Source organism: Scardinius erythrophthalmus, assembly GCF_964197995.2.
Source record: "Scardinius erythrophthalmus genome assembly, chromosome: 12".
Lineage (NCBI taxonomy): Eukaryota > Metazoa > Chordata > Actinopteri > Cypriniformes > Leuciscidae > Scardinius > Scardinius erythrophthalmus.
The window spans coordinates 11,969,783-11,989,056 of NC_138232.1; the positions used below are offsets into that span (position 1 = coordinate 11,969,783).

The 19,274-nt window shown below is 36.9% G+C and overlaps 1 protein-coding gene across 3 annotated transcripts in view; it reads left to right on the plus strand.

The window, feature by feature from the left end:
• Positions 1-19,274, plus strand: part of scn8ab (sodium channel, voltage gated, type VIII, alpha subunit b) — a gene marked incomplete at its 5' end in the record, with an annotated part of 47,210 nt that overhangs the window by 19,817 nt on the left and 8,119 nt on the right. For 2 of the 3 annotated variants that reach the window (XM_081381181.1, XM_081381180.1), the window contains 10 exons: positions 2,086-2,412; positions 4,569-4,701; positions 4,847-5,085; positions 6,551-6,724; positions 7,447-7,803; positions 8,134-8,610; positions 11,913-12,030; positions 12,753-12,907; positions 14,124-14,297; positions 16,897-17,019. In XM_081381181.1, coding sequence (XP_081237307.1) covers positions 2,086-2,412; positions 4,569-4,701; positions 4,847-5,085; positions 6,551-6,724; positions 7,447-7,803; positions 8,134-8,610; positions 11,913-12,030; positions 12,753-12,907; positions 14,124-14,297; positions 16,897-17,019 — 2,277 coding nt within the window. The remainder of the gene's footprint in view (positions 1-2,085; positions 2,413-4,568; positions 4,702-4,846; positions 5,086-6,550; positions 6,725-7,446; positions 7,804-8,133; positions 8,611-11,912; positions 12,031-12,752; positions 12,908-14,123; positions 14,298-16,896; positions 17,020-19,274) is intronic. The other variant, XM_081381182.1, reaches the window with a different exon arrangement.

Consider the following 19,274-nt stretch of genomic DNA (forward strand, 5'->3'; position numbering starts at 1 on the left):
ACTGGCCCTGTGAATTATTTAACCACCCACTATAAATCTTTCATCTGATGAGGGCAGTAATATAGTGTGCTTAGGCAGGAAGTCATCCTCCTGTGCCCCACCCTGCAAATTCTGCTCATATCAGACTCACTGTGATAATGTATAAAAGCGCCTTATTAGGGCAATCGCTGCCTTTAATTGGAAGCTGGTTTCATGACTTTAGTTATTACCGTGTGATCCGACATTTTACCCCTGGTAGTGTTTTTTCCCCCTTGGATTTAGCATGGAAAGCCACTGTTAGAGATTGTTATTGATATTGAAATAACACTCTGCAATCTCCATAGGACTTTTCCATTGCAGCACTGCGGTCTCAACCCTTTACCAGATCAACCCACTTCTCTTCAGTGAGTGGTCTGAGAAAAATAGTCCCTGCTGAGAGATTTGGGCCTCTTTCTGCTGTACATATTGTGCAGTGGTCAACCGCCCCATTAGGGAGAAGGCTCTCAGCCGCACCGCAGAGAAAACGCCTGCGCTAGCAACTAGCATTCCGCATTATCAGTGAATTTCAGCAAACAGTTAGAACTCTGCAATATTGGTGGCCTCAACTAGCATTTTGTATCATCTGTGAATTTCAGATGTGAAGTGATTTTTAGTCAGAAGAAAGTGTAACTGCTCTTTTTGGTATATGAGCACACTAAGCTACCGTAATATTACAAGTTTCTCTGTGAAACAGAATATTTAATCTGAAAAGAATGTATTGATGGGATTGTGAAGTTTGGGTGTTACAGTATTCCAGAATGAAGTCAGAGAATGCAAGTTTGCTAAAAAACAATTGCTAAATAGCTGTTGACTAATACATATTTGGTTATATTAAGTCATTTCAAGCAGTGTTATTTTGGTATTATTCACATACTTTTATAGTATTTATTAATGTTTTGAATCAGCTTTTATTTGCATATTTTCATAGTTTTAATTTTACTTTAATTTTAGTCATTTTGTTTGTGTGCTTTTGTCATTTAAAAAAATATATATATTTCTAATTAGTTTTAATTTATTTTTTATCAGTTCTTCAACCTAAAGTTATTTTATTTCAGTTAGTTGCCAAGGCAACATTTCTAGTTTTTCATCTAGTATTTATATTTTATTTCAGCTTTTCGAAAAATGAATTTTAATAGTTTAAATTGTACATGGTGCTATTTTTGCTGTCGTAGGAGCTCGCAAGCGATTTTTTTCCCTCTGGAAAATGCACATATGATCACTCCTCTTCCCAACTCATAAACATAAATACATCATAAACCACATCACATAGGCTACTAGTAACCCTATAGCACACGCATACACTCACTGACACACACAAATACACTCTCTAGTTGTTTTTTGTTGAACAAAATGACCATGAGTGATTTGCATAGCTGTCTTTTATGTATTTTTATTTTTCTATCTGAAGCTAAAGCAGCAATATTGAAAACTCCCAACTCCCACCGTTTAGTGCCAAAGCTCACGCGGTTGCCACCGGCTCGCCATGAAGTCGTGCCGTGTAACAACTGGTTTGACACGATTATCAGGATTACTGACTCGTAATGTGTGCAAACAAGGGCTCACGAGCGCCTAAACTCGCATAGTGTACGCCCAGCCTTAGTGAACAATAACAACACTGATTTTAAGTCTTTTAAGAGGAAAGCATGGAGATATTGAAATGAAATAAATAAATAATAAAATAAATTATATATATATATATATATATATATATATATATATATATATAAGACAGTAAACGGTCTGTTTTGATTTCATGCTGACTTGCATTGGTCAGCTTTACTGGGTTCTAAGTTATGAAAGAATAGAAGAATAGAGAACAAGGGTTCTCTGAATACCAAGAAGTGACCTGCAGTTAGCTGTTAAATAATTCATTTAATGACTTTGGTCAGCAGTTATTGTTCTCCACGTCTCTGAGAGTCACTAGTTGGCAGACCACTCAGAAAAAAGAATGGGAAATCAGTGCAATGCAAATGTCTTTTTCTTCTCATGTTTATATGTTGCTCTGGCTTCTTTCACTCACTGAAGATTCCTCATTCTCATGTGTGCCGTTCTTCTTTTTTTTTACAGTCCCTGTTGAGTATCCCTGGCTCGCCCTTCATGTCCCGCCGCAGCAGTATATTCAGCTTCAAGGGCTCGGAGAATGAGTTTGCGGACGATGAGCACAGCACGGTCGAGGAGAGTGAAGACCGCCGCGGCTCCCTCTTTGTCCCATACAGGCGCAGCAGCTACAGCGGCTACAGCCAGGGTTCCTCACGCATTAACCCACTGGCACCCCACCCAGGCTGCAAGAGAAACAGCACGGTGGACTGCAATGGCGTGGTGTCTCTGATCGGGCCTGGACCCGGCCGGCTACTGCCTGAGGTGAAAATAGATAAGGCAGCTTCTGATGACAGTGTAAGGACGTCCACAGGGGGCAGGTTCAGAGTATAGGCATGACAGAAGTGGCCGATTATGATTCCAGTTCAGATTTTTCCTCTCTCTTTCCCTTTTCGTTACCGCATTTCCTTCACTGAGTTTCTAATCTGTCTGTTCTTTCTCAACTCCAAAATGATTCCTTTTTCCTTCCTTTCTTGTCTCTTTTTTCCCTTCTTGTATTGATTAACAATCTTACTAGTCCCACTCCCTGCCGGCGCTCTCCCTCTGTGAATGGCATGGCCAATCAAAAAAAATATATATATTGGGGGAGTTTTCGAGGGGTCCCTTTGTGCACATTAATGCCCGTCTTTAACTTATCACGAAACCCATCCCCTCTAAACCTAATTTATATACTAATTCCATTACCACATTAAATAAGGTACCTACAATATTCTTCAGTTCACACTTAACCCATACCTTCATGGCAACCACAACATCAAATTTGTCATTTTATTTTTTCCACCTCGATTTCTCAGAATTTCAGGACCACTCTGTTCCCTTCCAAAAAAAAAGTGTGATGCAAGAAAAACCTATCCTTACCTTTCCAATAACAGCATTCTGCTTCATTTTAAATAGCATGGTGGATTGACATCCTTATACTCTCTTTGCCTTCTCCTCCTATGTGGAAAGCATGATCTCGGGCCCAGTTTTCACCCAGCTGTACAGCATGCTGTTTCAGACATTTAACTGAACATGCAGCCTTCACCAAGTAATTGCAATGTAAAATCTAGATGAAATAACTTTGAAATTGAAAGGAACAGATAAACATTAGCCCATTTCACATAGCACACCAGTAAACTCTGTGATGTCAATCATCAGAAATGACCTTTAAACGCTGAGCAGTTTTCTTCATCCACCTGGATGAAGATGCAATAACTGCAGAACCGCAGCACTGATGAATGGAAAGAAAGCATGATCTCGAGCGCGAGACGCAGCGCATCAGAGAGATGTTCGTCTAGCTCATCTTTGCATAGAAAAGAGAATAAAAGGTAGGAAAGACAATTTCGGAGAGGCAAGCTAGCTTTGAAATCATAAGATCTCACCCTTTCTTCAGAGCATCTCCACACCTCCTCCAAAACACATGAACGCGCACAACCAGAGCAGAGTCTGCAAAGCGTTTAATTAACTCAATTAATGTTAAGCACATAACATTACAATAATAATGAACGTAAACAACTTAAAGAACGCTGACTTGTACCACCTGACTGCTGCAGATTCATTTTGGCGTTGATAGTGTTGCCATATAAACGGATAAATCTGAGTCTGAGGATGTGAACCGGGAGGTGAGGATGTTATGGCGTGAATGCAGCATACATGGTATCTTAATGGTAATTTACCAGTAAAGACTGTATGTGTGAAATGGGCTATTGTCTTGACCAACACCAACAATACCAAGTGAATTGATATTCAAGTGATTTTTCTAATGGCAGTGAAAACTGGGCCTTAAGCAATGTGTAAATTGTCTTCTTGCATGATGATGTTCTCTGGAGGACAAGTAGGCAACCTTTTGAGCAGCTGGCAGTGATGAATGAATGGTCTTGTAACTGAAGTAAAAAAAAAATCAATCTTAGATCATTGTATCATTTACAATCTTAGAAATCATAGAGTTATATGAATAGAGTTCAATTCACCCCAAAAAGGGGATGCAAAACCAGCATACATTTAGGGCCCCAGCCTCCTGGACGAGAACCACTGTTCAAGGCTTCAATTATTTATACTTTGGTCTAGTGTATAAAAGTCGAGGATGATTTTTTTTATTTTAAATTTAGGGTTATGAATGACTATGTATATTATATAGCTACTTACTGTAGAGTGTCTTTGAAGGAAGCTATGGTAGGTCCATATGCTGTTGTCTTGCAAGAATACAATTCTATTCTATTAAAGCAAGTCGTTTGTTTAAACTCAATTTGAGAAGCATTTAGGTACAATTCTTTATTTAGAGAGAAAATCCACTTTAGGAATATATCAGACAATTCAGCAGTGGCTAAATGGAACAATACAGTTGAGGATGAGTTTGGGCTTGTGTTTCTGTCAGCTTGTGCATGTGTGTTGACATGGGTTACATGGTTCTTGAAAAAAATTCCATCTTTGATTGATCTTTGTCTTTCTTCATATCATCTCACTCCTGTCATCAGACCACAGAGGTGGAGGGGAAGAGAAAACACTCAGGTTCTTTAATGGTGTCAGTGGACCAGCTCAATACTTCCTTTAGTCGGAAAGAGCGAGCCAATAGTGCAATGACGGTTGTAACGAACACGCTGGTGGAAGGTATAATGTGACGTCTATCTATCTATCTATCTGTCTGTCTATCTATCTATCTATCTATCTATCTATCTATCTATCTATGTATCTATCTATCTGCTTTCAATATTTTGATCTTCCCCTATTCTCCTTTTTTTTTTTGTCACCACAGAGCTTGAGGACTCTCAGAGAAAATGTCCGCCCTGCTGGTATAAGTTTGCCAACACATTCTTGATATGGGAGTGCTGTCCAATCTGGATAAAAATAAAAGAGATTGTCAACCTCATCGTGATGGATCCGTTTGTAGACCTGGCTATTACTATATGCATTGTGCTGAACACAGTCTTCATGGCCATGGAGCATTATCCCATGACAGAGCAATTTGAGGGGGTGCTTTCTGTTGGAAACCTGGTAAGAAGATGGAGACGAATGTCACTGACTGTTTTAATTTTTTTTTAAACACTTCTTGCATGACACAGCATTAAAAAAAAAAAAAACGGCGCTCAAGTTATACTTTTTTTTTCTTCTTTTTTTTATTTGCAGACCTTTTTGTTGAATTTCACTGCTTTAAGTTTTGCGCTTTAACCACAAAAACCCAAAGGGGCTATTCATACAGGATGCATTCTTGTATTGAGACAGCAAAAGTGGAACAGAATGCAGGTGTTTTTTTTGGTTTTGCACTACGAGTAGCACATTATTTTGAGTAATATTTTTATTTTAATTATATTTTAATTTTTTCGTTTGTCTTTATGGGGACTTTTATCTCATATACGGTATATATAGGTTTAATTGAATTCAATGGTTTCCTTTCTCACTCCTAACCATCTTCTCATTTCTGTATTGAGCAGCAACACTGGACCCTGTCCCACATTTCCATTTTAAGTTATGTCTCTGGCAGTGTAGCACTGATGTCTGCTCCTCAGCATATGATGTACCTACACTGAAAATACAGCCTGCATTACACCAATCTTCTGCAATCGTTCCAGTCTCTAGTATCTTCTACAGCCCATCCCCTCCTTCTCATATCTGATTCAGTGATCTCGCAGTATTTTATGTTTACAATACAGAAGAATTGAGAGAGATATGTGTAGGCACTTGTACAGGAAGCAAAGCATTAACGGTACGTTCACACGGGGCGTCAGCGTCAACGCTTCCCATTGACTTTGAATGGGTGACGTCAAGCGTTGCCGAAAGGAATTGTGGATCCGTCGGCGGTGCTTCACTGCCGTTGCTCGCGGCAAAAGTTGAGAATTTTTCAACTTCTGCCGCGAGCAACGCCAGTGAAGCGCCGCAGACGGAAGCGTCAGCCAATAGGATCGCTCTATGCAAATACAGTAGCCAGGCGGCAGCCAATCACGTTCATCCTGTTCAAGAGCAGCAAACTGAGGATACATTTTAAATTTCATTGGCTGACGCTGCTATGACCATGGCGTCAGTGCCAAACTTCAGCCACGCCTTCCGTCAAGCGTTGACGCTGACGCCCCGTGTGAACGTACCGTAATATTTCAGGCAGCTCTGTGTATTAGTACAGTGATAAACTGTTAAGGTATGGTGAACATGTCCAGTGGTCGAAATTTTTACATTTTTGAGGAAACCTATTCGACAGTTCAGCATATATTTATTGACATTTTTTAAAGGAAAGTTCAAATCTGGTCTTTGTAATGATGCATTCCAGTAAATGATAGTTGATAATTATCACAAAATAAACCCCAACATGTTTATATACCTACAATCTAAGTTACTTTTTTCATCTTCTATGGACTAGATACTAACATATTTATCCACAATGTCAATCTAACATCAAATTTTCCATCGACATTGTTGTTAAGGTCATCCTAATGACATTTTTCTTTGTCTACTTTTTTTTTTATCTCAGGTGTTCACGGGTATCTTTACAGCTGAAATGTTTGCAAAGCTGGTGGCCATGGATCCATACTACTACTTCCAGGAGGGCTGGAATATCTTTGACGGCTTCATTGTGAGCCTGAGTTTGGTGGAGCTGGGGCTGGCCGATGTAGAGGGACTGTCTGTGCTCAGATCCTTCAGATTGGTGCGTTATGAGTGAAGACAAGTCCATGCATATGTTTTTGCTTGAGTAGTACCAAATTGTATTAGATATGCAAGCATCACCAGTGCCTTGCATTTTAATTCATCCATCTCTATTGTTGTACTGTTTGTTATTATTTATGTAAATATTTAATTGTATATATTAGCATATGTAAATAACATATTATATAATAGCATATAAATAGCATATTTAATGTGGTATCAGATCTGGTATCAACAATAGTGATATTTTATTGGTATTGGTATCAACTACTGACATTTTGGTATGACATCCATAGTTGTATATACTCTACCATTCAAAAGTTTGGGGTCAGTAAGATTTTTTTTATTAATACTTTTGTTCAGCAAGGACACATTAAAATGATCAAAAGGGACAGTAAAGACTTTTATAAGGCTGCAAAAAAATTTGATAATGATAAGAAATGTTTCTTCAGGCACCAAATCAGCATATTAGAATCTGATGAATCATGGGACACTGAAGACTGGACTAATAAATTAGATTGTAAAATTTTAATAATTGATTTAAATTGTGTAATTATTTCACAATGTTACTTTTTTACTGTATTTTTGATCAAATAAATGCTGCCTTGGTGAGCATTAAAATGAAAAAAACTCTTTCCGACCCCAAATTTTTGAGTGGTGTACAATGTCTCATATTTTCTTATTGCAATCCTTTTGTGAATCCCGAACTTCTCTCTCATACAGCTGAGGGTGTTTAAGCTGGCTAAATCATGGCCCACTCTGAACATGCTGATAAAGATCATTGGTAACTCTGTGGGAGCTTTGGGAAACCTGACCCTGGTGCTGGCCATCATCGTCTTCATCTTTGCTGTGGTGGGCATGCAGCTGTTTGGGAAGAGCTATAAAGACTGTGTGTGTAAGATTGCAGTGAGCTGTGAGCTGCCCCGTTGGCACATGAACGACTTTTTCCACTCCTTTCTTATTGTGTTCCGGGTGCTGTGCGGAGAATGGATTGAGACCATGTGGGACTGTATGGAGGTGGCTGGACAAACAATGTGTCTCACTGTATTCATGATGGTGATGGTCATTGGAAACTTGGTGGTGAGTTTTAAAGTTTCCCATGTTGCAGTTCTTTCAGCTTCTTTGTCACCTTTTCCTCCCTCATTGTAAGAAATGTCCTTCAAGCATGTAGGGTATCCTATGTCATTTTGTGGTTCAGAAGGAGTTTGGGCCTCATTGGGGTTTGCACATTGTTGAAATAATGACACATTCATTTTAAAGTCTTCAAAAAAGGGTGCATTCAGGATGCACTGTGGCCACATGGTTGAACCAAAAAATGACAAAGGGGACAGCCTATGGTCTTGTGGACTTCAAGTCTACAATCAAGTGCAACATATAAAAAGCTAAATTGTTGATCTTTCTCTTGATCAGGTGCTGAACCTGTTCTTGGCCTTGTTGCTCAGCTCTTTCAGTGCTGATAATCTGGCAGCCACAGATGATGATGGTGAGATGAACAACCTGCAGATTTCAGTGATCCGCATTAAGAAGGGTATCGCTTGGTTCAAAATTCATGTACGTCTATTGATTGCCCACATCCTGAAGAAGAAACCTTTGGAAGACGAAGACAAACCTCTTGATGACATGTATGACAAAAAACTCAACCTCATGGGTAACCACACTGGTGTGGACATTAAATGTGGTGATCTGAATTACCCCAAGAATGGTAATGGCACCACAAGCGGCATTGGTAGCAGCGTAGGAAAGTACATGATTGATGAGGAGCCCATGTCCTTCATACACAACCCCAACCTAACTGTACGGGTTCCCATCGCTGTGGGAGAGTCGGACTTTGAGAACCTCAACACAGAGGACTTCAGCAGTGAGTCGGATGTGGAAAATAGCAAAGATGTGAGTATTCATAGTTCCTTTCAAGGAAAGTCAACTCACTTGGCGCCATTATTATATTTACCTCTTGATAGCTATTTCGGACGTGCAAGACCAACTCCTATCTATTTGCTATATATTCAGTCTTTGGTATTACACAGGTTGAAGTGAATGATGAATGGTTGTAATGGCAATAGTAAAAAAAATTACAACACCAAAACAGCATCAGAAGCACCTCTGATACTAGGGGCAGAGGTGGGTCAGAGCTAACATATTGTAATGCTACTTTTAATTCCATACTGGATCTTTATAGAGACTTTTGCTAAAAGACATAAAATTATTAGTTATTTTTCATTCACTTTAGGGGACACTCTTATTAATATTAATATTAATTATATAATCTCAGAATAAAACTGTATTATTTAGATGTAAATATAATTGTTTAAAAAATAGAAAAAAGAAAATAATTCTGTTCTGATGACATCATATATTAAAACTAAAGCAGGTGCTGAGGTTATTGTAAAAAAAAAATATTAGGGTGAAGAAAAGCAGTGGAAAATTTTATGTAGCCCATACTGTATTCTTTGAGGAATTGAAAATGGCTTACTGCTGCTGCTTACTGTACAGAATTCACAAGGATCATCATTTTGAGTCCATGTTGCTTTTTGCATCATTTTACTTCAGAAAGAGTTGGCTTGTGTATGCTGGAAGAGTCAGACTTTCTCTTCCTGGTACAAAATTATTGTTTAACATTCAGTCGCATCACTTTATATATTTTCTGAGGGCTTTTTGATTAAATATGACTTATTTATTAATAAAATGACAAAAGGGGGCTCCTTGATTCAGTAGAGGATGACTTCTCAAATAAATATAGATTATTAGGACTGCATTGAATTGAACTAATTGCATTATGCTTAAATGTGTATATTTTAATTAATCAAATGATGAGAAACTTAAATTAAAGGAAGTGTGATCAGATTATGACCGTGTGTGTAGATGAATTCAGTCTCAGTAGTTGATTACGGGCTGCAGATTACAGCAGTATGGGTGGATTAAGGCTTTGCAGGCAGTATAAGAATGTTGAGTTGTGCTATTCCTGTGATTTATTGCCTTGCTGCTTCTGCTGAGTGCTGAGCCACTCAGCCAAAGAATAGATGCAGTCCACCAGATGATGTAATGTTTTTCCTTTGTATGTGTGTGTGTGTGTGCTGGCACACGTGCATGTGTGTGTAATTTCAATAAAATTAGGTTATTAAAGCTGTTGTATTACCCCTCAAAACAAAGAGCATAGCTAGCCCCTAAAGGGTATTCAATAGTTTTCTGTTCTATGTATGTATTAGCATGCTACCAGGGAGCAGATTGAACCAAAATAATGTGAGCAGTCACTTGTCATCCACAATCAAATGTAGTTCAACATGTGTAGCACACACATTTATACTGACTCTCCTGTCATTGTCCTGGTCTCTGTGCAAAGACTGGGTCACCTTGACCCAGTTTAGACGTAACAGATCCAGTACTGCTGAACTACATGTGCTGAACATCTAGCCAGTGATATTACAGTAGATCATTTTTGTTAGCCAGTCAGAGCAGTGCTGGGTGGGTCTTCATTTCTGATTGGCCAGGCTGGGTCAGAGAGGACTGCAGTGGTGGTGTGGAAGGGTTATTTTATGCCTTTGATGCTTCCGACTGCCGGTGTGTGTATGTGTATTAACATTTAGGGTTTTATAAAACAGCTGTGTCATCTTGGCCTGCAGTGATCAGGGTCAAGCTCTTCCAGTAGGCTTAGGAATGTGTTTGCATGGGTATATATGCAAGTGCCTGTGTTTGCATTCTTATTAAAATATGATACTGTAGGTACTTGCAGTAAGAGAATATGATGACTCCGCACATAGAGTTATATGCCACATTTAAGTTGCTTCCTTTTAATAATATAATATATACATTATATAAATTCATATTCATATCATTTAATATTATAACTTTTCGATTATTTATTAGTAATCAGAATAATTATTGTAATATAACGATTTATATCATATCATATTTATTATTATTATATTATTATTAAGAAATGAACTATAACTAGAAAGTGTTGCTCCTTTTTTCTTAGCATTATTATTTTCTGTTGTAAGAAAGACGTAAATACAACTGTGCTGTACCATAATATGCAACAAAAAGTAAATCAATAGACAACACCTGATTTGCATAAAATACAGCAAAAAGTCATTCATCACTGTCTGATTTGCATATGTAGATGATAGTTTTTAACCTTGTTAATTCAGTTAGTGTTGAGTCAAGGTTAATTGTGTCTTGGGTAGAGTGAATGCTAATTAAGCTAGACACCCAAAAGAACAGTGAAGGTTAGCGCTAGGACACATCTGGCTTCAGTTTATAACTTACTAGTGGGAAAGATTATTGACCCACCGTAACTCAGGTGCTGGTATCAATTTATATTGCATCTTGCATTCAGGGATTTCTGTGGACTCACACAGCAGAAGTTTTTCACTAGAGAAAGCATTGATTGGAGTGCTGGATTAGTCAGGATTACAAACGCACACGCACAAAAAGAAATTTGTTCAATGAACAACTAAATTAAGACAAACTTTTCCATGGTACAACAGGAATAAAACAAGTTCATTTAAACAAATAATGTGTGTTTGAACCAACTTAATACATTTAAGTTCCTGTGTCAACTAGCAATAGCACATGTTAATATGCTAAAGACAATTTTTCTTATTATTATATGCAACATTTTGGATGAGCAAGTAAGAAGACACTGGTAATTAGCATAGTTTTTGCTCATTGAGTGATGCAAAAAACATCATAGTCATCATGTAACCACCAACATCCTGAGCACAAGCACCAGTCTTCTATACAATGGTTCTATACAAAACTAAAAATCATAACCGAAATTCTTCTAAATCTCCAACGTAACTGAACATTGAGCACTAACAAGTCTTTATCTTTCCTGAAAATCACATACAATAACACTTAATTTCAAAATGTTACTCTCCTAATGCAGTCTGATGCAAAGCACGCTGGGAACTACAGATCCACTGTCCAGTTAGTTATGTCAACAAAATTGATTCACATAGTCCCAACACAAAATGATTACGGTAACTTTCATTTAACAGTGGATTTAACATAATCATATTCATCTGTGACAAAAAGTTAAAGTTTTTTCATTTGATTTGAGTGAACCTTGTGTTTTGACCTTGTTTGTGACCATCTGAAAAGACTCTTGTTAAAATAAATAGATAAAATAGAAGTAGAAGAATTAATCAAATTAAACAAAATCTATTTTCATATGTGTTTTTTCCCTTTAGCTGGATGACACCAGCTCTTCCGAGGGAAGTACTATTGACATAAAGCCTGATGAAGAGGAAATGGCTGTTGTGGAGGTCGTAGAGGAGTACTTAGACCCAGAGGCCTGCTGGACTGATGGTGAGAAATGCATGTGTGCTTGTTTAAAAGTTAATGTACATCTGACTTTGTTAAATCATTTATGTATGAGTATTTAGTAGGGCTGTCAGTTCAAGAAATACTTTTAATGAATTACAATGAATTAAGAAATGAGAAAAAAAAATCATGATCATGTAATATATACCGGTATATATAAGCTACGAATGCTCTGCATATCCAAGCCATTTGTGAACTCGCTAATTAATATTAACACACTATAAAACACTTTTAACACTATAAAAGTCCCTTGTTCCCTTGCATCTTTGTTGTTGTATTTATGTTGGCCTGTTGAATGTTAAATGGATCCAATGGATTTTAATGACAGAAGTTCAAATAAGAGATCAAGTGACAAATATCGGCATCGGATTTGGCCAATAGTTGTTTGTTTGTTAAAATCGGTATCGCCCCAAAATATTTGTGCAACCCTAATATATTTATATATTATATATATATATATATATACACACACATATATACATGTATATATATATATATACATATATATATATATATATATATATATATATATATATATATATATATATATATATATATATATATATATATATATATATATATATATATACACACACACATATATACCATTGTAGTAAGTTAGTTTTACCCTTAGGCAATAAAGCAAGCACTGTGAGTGTCGATATGATGTAAATGTGTATTCAGCATATATGTAATATGTTTTTCAGCCTGTGTGGCACGGTACAAATGTTGTGACGTGCCTATTACTGAGGGCTGGGGGAAGTACTGGTGGTTTCTGAGGAAAACTTGCTACCTCATTGTTGAACACAACTGGTTTGAAACGCTCATCATTTTTATGATTCTTCTCAGCTCTGGAGCTCTGGTGAGGTCACACACATGCACACGCACTATACAATTATTATTTAAATGTAGAAGCTGATATTATTTGCTAATATTCTCTCAAAAGTGCAAAGATGTAAATCATCTACACTTTGGTATTCTAATCATTTTTGTAAAGTGTTTGAAGCACACATCCTATGTTGCTTTTTTTAGTTAAAAAACAGAAATAAATAACTTGAGCAACTCTCTTTTTTTACTTTTTTTAATTTCTTTTTCATTAAATGTATGTTTCTATAAAATTACAAAATCAAACAAATAAGGGTTTAAGTTGTATTTAGATGTCTTTTGATAACAGGGTAACAATTAATTTAGTGTTTAGTTTGACCGTCTGAGGTCAACATTTTCTGAAGGTTAACCTCCTTTTTTTTACTTACTTAAAAAAAAACCTTAAACTCTTAAAACACTCAGTTCAAGGCCTTATGTTGTACCTTATTCGTTGAAAATGATTCAAATAACTTTGATGCATATTACAGATAAATTAGTTATTTAATCCAGTCTAACAAGCAGTGGAGACCTCAGAAATTTGCCAATTCATAACTGCTTTGGGCATTTTTGAAAGTCAGTGATGTAGATTTACAAAAGCTGAGCTAAAGATTCTCTGAGATGGAAGATATATGGGCACAGTGTAGATTTCTCATCCTTGCACAATGTACATGTGCAAAACTAATGCGCTAGAACAGTAGTGCAGGTAGATTGTAATGTGATTGAGGCTGCATAGCATGCTGTGTGCTATATGATCTATGGAAGTTGCTAATGGCTATCACTATATTGCGCTGAACCGGCCCCTGCACCTCAGCAGTCTGTCTTGGGGCTGCAGTATCTCATGTCTGCTGTTAGGGAGCATAGCCAAATGCTGTAGAAAAAGGCCCCACATGCAGAAGATGCTGCTGCCTCTCTCGCAGCTGCTGTTAGGGACCATAGCCAAACTCCCACTGAAGTGAAAGTGTGAGCTAAAGTAAGTGGGGCTGCAGTGCCACACTTTGGTGATGTCAGGGATTGCAGATGATATCAATTCATCAAATAAAACAATTCTTTTTGACAAACATGCATCATTTTATTAGATTAATTTACCATAACAAAAATGAAAAATATGTGAATTAATATTACAAAAAGTAAAGAAATGAAATGAGCATTCAGAAATGATGGCCTAATTAAATGCTGATATTGAAATAAATCCTTTTCTCTGTTTTGTTTCGAAGGCGTTTGAGGATGTGTACATTGAACAGAGGAAAACCATCCAGATCATCCTACAATATGCAGACAGTGTCTTCACATACATCTTCATCCTCGAAATGTTGCTAAAATGGGTGGCCTATGGGTTCGTCAAATACTTCACCAATGCATGGTGCTGGCTGGACTTCTTCATTGTGGATGTAAGTAACTTATAGTATGTCCATAAATCACAACCATTATCCCTTGCAGTGCCTCATCATGTGATGCTCTCACAATTAACTTAATTTTCACACAGTACAGATGGATTATTCTGCAGATGTATATAGTAGTTTTGATTATTTCATGGTGCATTGTTAGTCATTAGGGTCGATTTACATTGTTTTCCTATTCTATACCTTTTGGTCCTTGTGGTCTGCTTTGAGGTCAGTGGTCATTATCTTAAAATTAGATTTGATTTAGAATGCTTGGTTCTGCGTCACTTACTTTAATCTGTTTATTAGTCGTGTTTCCAACAGTGTCCATGTCTTGACAGTCTTGATAGGGGCGAGCGGTCCATATAAGCTGTGAATGCTTCATTCCCAAGCCATTCGTGGACTCACTAATTAGTATTAACACTATTCCAAAATGAACAAATTTCCTTGTTTGAGGTGTACCATAAAGCTTACATGATAAAATCTTGGTAATATATATGTAACTGTCATTTATTTATTTGCCAGTTCTTCAAATCTGCCAATTACAGAGGGTTTCGCGTAAGCAGATCCACAAACACTCTGTTGTTATGTATCATCATCATCATTGTCCCGCATTCTCATTGGTTTGCTCAAATATGGGGGATTTCTTGCGCAGGGAAAGCTGTCCGCTAATCGCTAGCCCTAGCGGAAAAATGTGCAGTTGCTGTCAGATCTCGTTCAATGAAAATCACGTTGTATTTGATATAAAACTAAATAGACTATCAAATGGGGGGAAAAAGTCATAACTGATACTATTTTCATAGTATTTCATTTTCTCCACAGTGAAATTAATTTTTTACGAAATCTTTTAAAGACAGTAGTTGTGTAGACCTACTGTAACTATCAGAGGCCATTAATCGATATTCTATGCATTTGTTAAAGACACTAGTGGCGGTGGCACCATAGATTAATTACTTTGTTTTGAATTACTATTGCTACGTTCAATAAAAGGTCCAACATATTAAGAATAATTTTAGCTGTTTTGCTATGTGTCATGAGAGTAAGCAACTGAGTAGCTAACACTCTGTATAGAGCGAATGCGAGAGTCTCGCTTTTAATAAACCCATCCATCGTATTTGCAACGGGCACTTTTTTTGACATGACGCACCATCCAGAATACCCTGTTTAAGATATATATGTACTGAAAAATGTTATGAAAAATTGTTTACTGTTGAACAGAAAGGTACAGAAACATTGTTATCTTCTTTTATTTAATTTCCAGATATATTATGATGTATTATTATTTCCTTCTTTCACAAAATAAACAGTCAGCAAAAAAAACTACTCAATGTAAATGTTAGGTATATGAACAAATTGAGCCTGAATTCGTTTACTCATGAAAACAGAAGAATATTTTACATTTTTAAATGTATAATTTTATATCTATTATAAATATTTCCGTTAGTTGAAACCACATAGGAAAATACCACCATTTAATATGACTCATTCATTTTCCTTTTCCATGTCAAAAGATTCAAGTGACTAAATTTAGTGTGAAATCCAGGTTCAAAAACCAGCAAATCATCCAAAATTTATGGAATTATTAATTAATTTGAATCAATCATTAATCTTTGTAGAATGTTACATATGCAATTCACTTTGAAAAGGTGATTTTATCGGAAGCAGGAATTTCCTTGCTTTTAAAAAAAATGCTATGTACAGTAGATATATACGAGCCATATTTTTGTAAATAAGGCTTCAAAAATTGGTCATTTGGAAATGGCTGATTTAAGCACATCAACATGACTGCCCATGTTTACATACATAGCCTGTTTTTGTATGCAGCAATTTGGCAGGGCCAAATTTGTGTTCTATGTGGATGAAAGTCCTAAACGCAAGTGTTTCCAATTGCTAGTTATTGTCCCTGACAGGTACTGTAACCTTGTCTCTCTATAGTGCTGATGGACACAGAGGGCCTGAGGGGGCATAAGAGGGCCAGGAATTGAGGGTCCAGGGTAAGGTCTTTGTTAGGACTCTCTTGTTCTTTTACAGGAGTTCCTCTCTCTTTGCCTCCTTACTCTCCCAAACTGCCCTGTTACCCTAATGACTCTCAAATGGTCTCGTCTGTACAGTACACGGTTGGTGTTTGTACGTATTGTGTGTATTTTGTGTGTACAAAGTACAGTGAATGTGCTTCTAAGTTTGTGCACACCTCTTCTCTATATGTGTCCCTTCACCTCTGTTTTTTGTGTTTCTCAACCACAAGTTTCCTTCCAGGTTTGCTGTAAGCTGCTTTTCAAGCTTCGTCTGCCTGCGATATCAAAAATGAATCGCACAATAAGATCAAAAGTGCAAACATTTGGGTCGCCCAACATACAGTACCTATGACTGGTTAACCCCATGTTTAACCTGAATCTCTCTCCTTCTTTCTCTCTCTGTTGTTGAATACACATATATGCATACATACATGAGCAAACCCTTCTATATGTATGTATATATCTGTTTACTGCCTCTCCAGCTCAGTGTCAAAGTAGGGTCCTCTCTCTTTCTCCCCGACATTCTCCTTGACTCTAACACTTTGGCCCATCTCTTTCTCTCTTCCTCCCTTCCTCTTTCTCTCTTTGTATAGGTGTCTATAGTCAGCCTTATAGCTAATGCGCTGGGCTACTCAGACTTGGGCCCCATAAAGTCCCTGAGGACTTTGAGGGCTCTCAGGCCCCTGAGAGCCTTGTCCCGGTTTGAGGGCATGAGGGTAAGATCCAGGGCTGCCTTATGCATGCCAGTCACTCTGTGAGAACACGACTGCATGCCGAAAACCACCATTGTGCAGAAAGCAAAATCACAGCTAAAGAAGAATAAGCAAACCTACCAGGATTCTGGAAATCCACATGACATTGTTTTGGCTAAACCTATCCTTCAAGTGCATGTATTTGAAAACTCTTCGCATGGAAAACCTTTTCAACATTGCGTCATGATGCAGCTGAAATATGAAGATTTAGCTTCCTTTTATTGATTTGTTTGATGTCTGGAAGAATAATGAAATTCATTTTCCATTCAACTGACATAGAAAATAATCTTATAGCAACTTTTGGGGAAACTTATGGTTTTTAGTGAGAGAGGATATTTTATGAAGCTGCCTCATCACAACCATTAATTATTTTTTTTCTGTTTTTTAATTGGGCTAAGATCGCTACCATTCATGCAACATTAGTCAAAGGCCTTTTTGTGATGTTTCAAACATCCAAATGCCTTAATGGTTCATTGTTTCTCTCAAAGTACCTCTGTCATTTGCTCAAGTCGTCCTCCAGCCTGAACCCCAGTTCCCATGCTCTGTCTTCACCATGCTCTTTTTTGCAACCCAATACTTGTCCATCCATTCCTGCATCCTTACTCCAGTCATTAGCAAATACTGTGGGGAAAAAAGACAAAACTTTCCTTTTTCTCAGAATGTGTCATTTATAATGTATTCTGATTAAGCAAAGACCTTTGCCGGTAGGTCCAGGTGACCATATTTTAGGGTTAAATATCAAGAACATGAGCCAGATCGTTTGATCTAACAGCGAGTCAACATGGTTAATATTAATCCATTAATCTTATTGGATTTTTATCCATCAGTTTTCCTCACTTAGGAGTTTTGTGTAACAAACCTGTTTTTAATTTATGCCAAATAATTTTGTCAGTCCTTTAAGCCAAACTTTAAGGACTAATAGGTAATTCAAAGAAAAGCAACATAATTAGACAGTAGAATGGTTTCTTAATTGTTCATTAATCAGTGAATTTTAGATTATTAGATTATTAAATCTAGATTATTATAGCCTAATCTGTTTCTTTTTTGTTTGTTTTTTTGTCACTCAAGTACTGAATTACTGTTCTTTGTATCCACTCAGTTGTTCATAATCTGGTTTCATCTCTTTGCATCACATATCATGAAGAATGCATGTTCTTGAAGGTGTAAGCAGAAAGTCATGTTCCCCTCCGTGGTTCTGTTGTAGCTAATCTCTGAGATTGCATAACCACCTCATTGGCATCCTTTTGATAGATTAATACACTTTGAAAAACAACAATAAATTTAAGTTGCACTAATTTATGAATGCCTGAACTGAACTTGGAGGACCCTGATTTGTGTAAGGATCACTAATTAATAGGTTTGGAAAACGAAAATCGATTCCAATTCTAGAATTGGATACTTAAAGGTCAGGAATCTGATATTTGTAATAAAATGTAAATTTTGATTCCGCTTATCGATTGCTGTGTGCAAATTCTAATGTAATTTCAAACCATTTTCAAGCTCAAGAAGACGAGAAAGAGAACTCAATTCGGCATTCGCACCGAAAGCTGTTTTCTTTGCGCACACATTCTAAGCATACACACAGAGACGCCTCTCATATAGTGCCCGATACTAAATTGAGTTCTTGTCTTCTTGCTCTTGAATGCATAAATACACACAAAATTCTGTCAAAATATCCTCGTAAACACAGTCGGTTTTGTCTTAATTGAACGTAAACAGTTGAGAAAGAAAAAGCATGTGTAACAGTATATTGGATCCTGCATGAGGTCTTAAAGTGACAGCAGCCAAATAAATCTGCTGCAGACTGTGTCATTAACATTAATCAAAGAAAAAGAAAATCACTCTGTGATCTTGACTGAATGACTTTTGGAACTCTTATAAGGATTAATCTATATTTTATTTATTTAAAAGTAAACTATGCAGTGTTATTTTACATTTGATAACAATTTCTGTACCTGAACTTTGTTCAGTTGTATTTATTTGTTCTTATTTTATTACTGTTTACTTGTCTTTTATTTAGTCTAGTTGTTTTTGCTGTGGTATTTTTATTAAAACCTTAAGAAACTGTTATTGTCCTTTAGGCTGCAGATTTTTTTGTTGGCTGCTGATTTTTGTGCATGGAAATCAGCTACAACAAAACGTTTTGCCAAAAGACACAGAATAAATATATTTGATATAAATGTTTGACTAAATGCTTTTACCTTACTGGAAATTGAAAC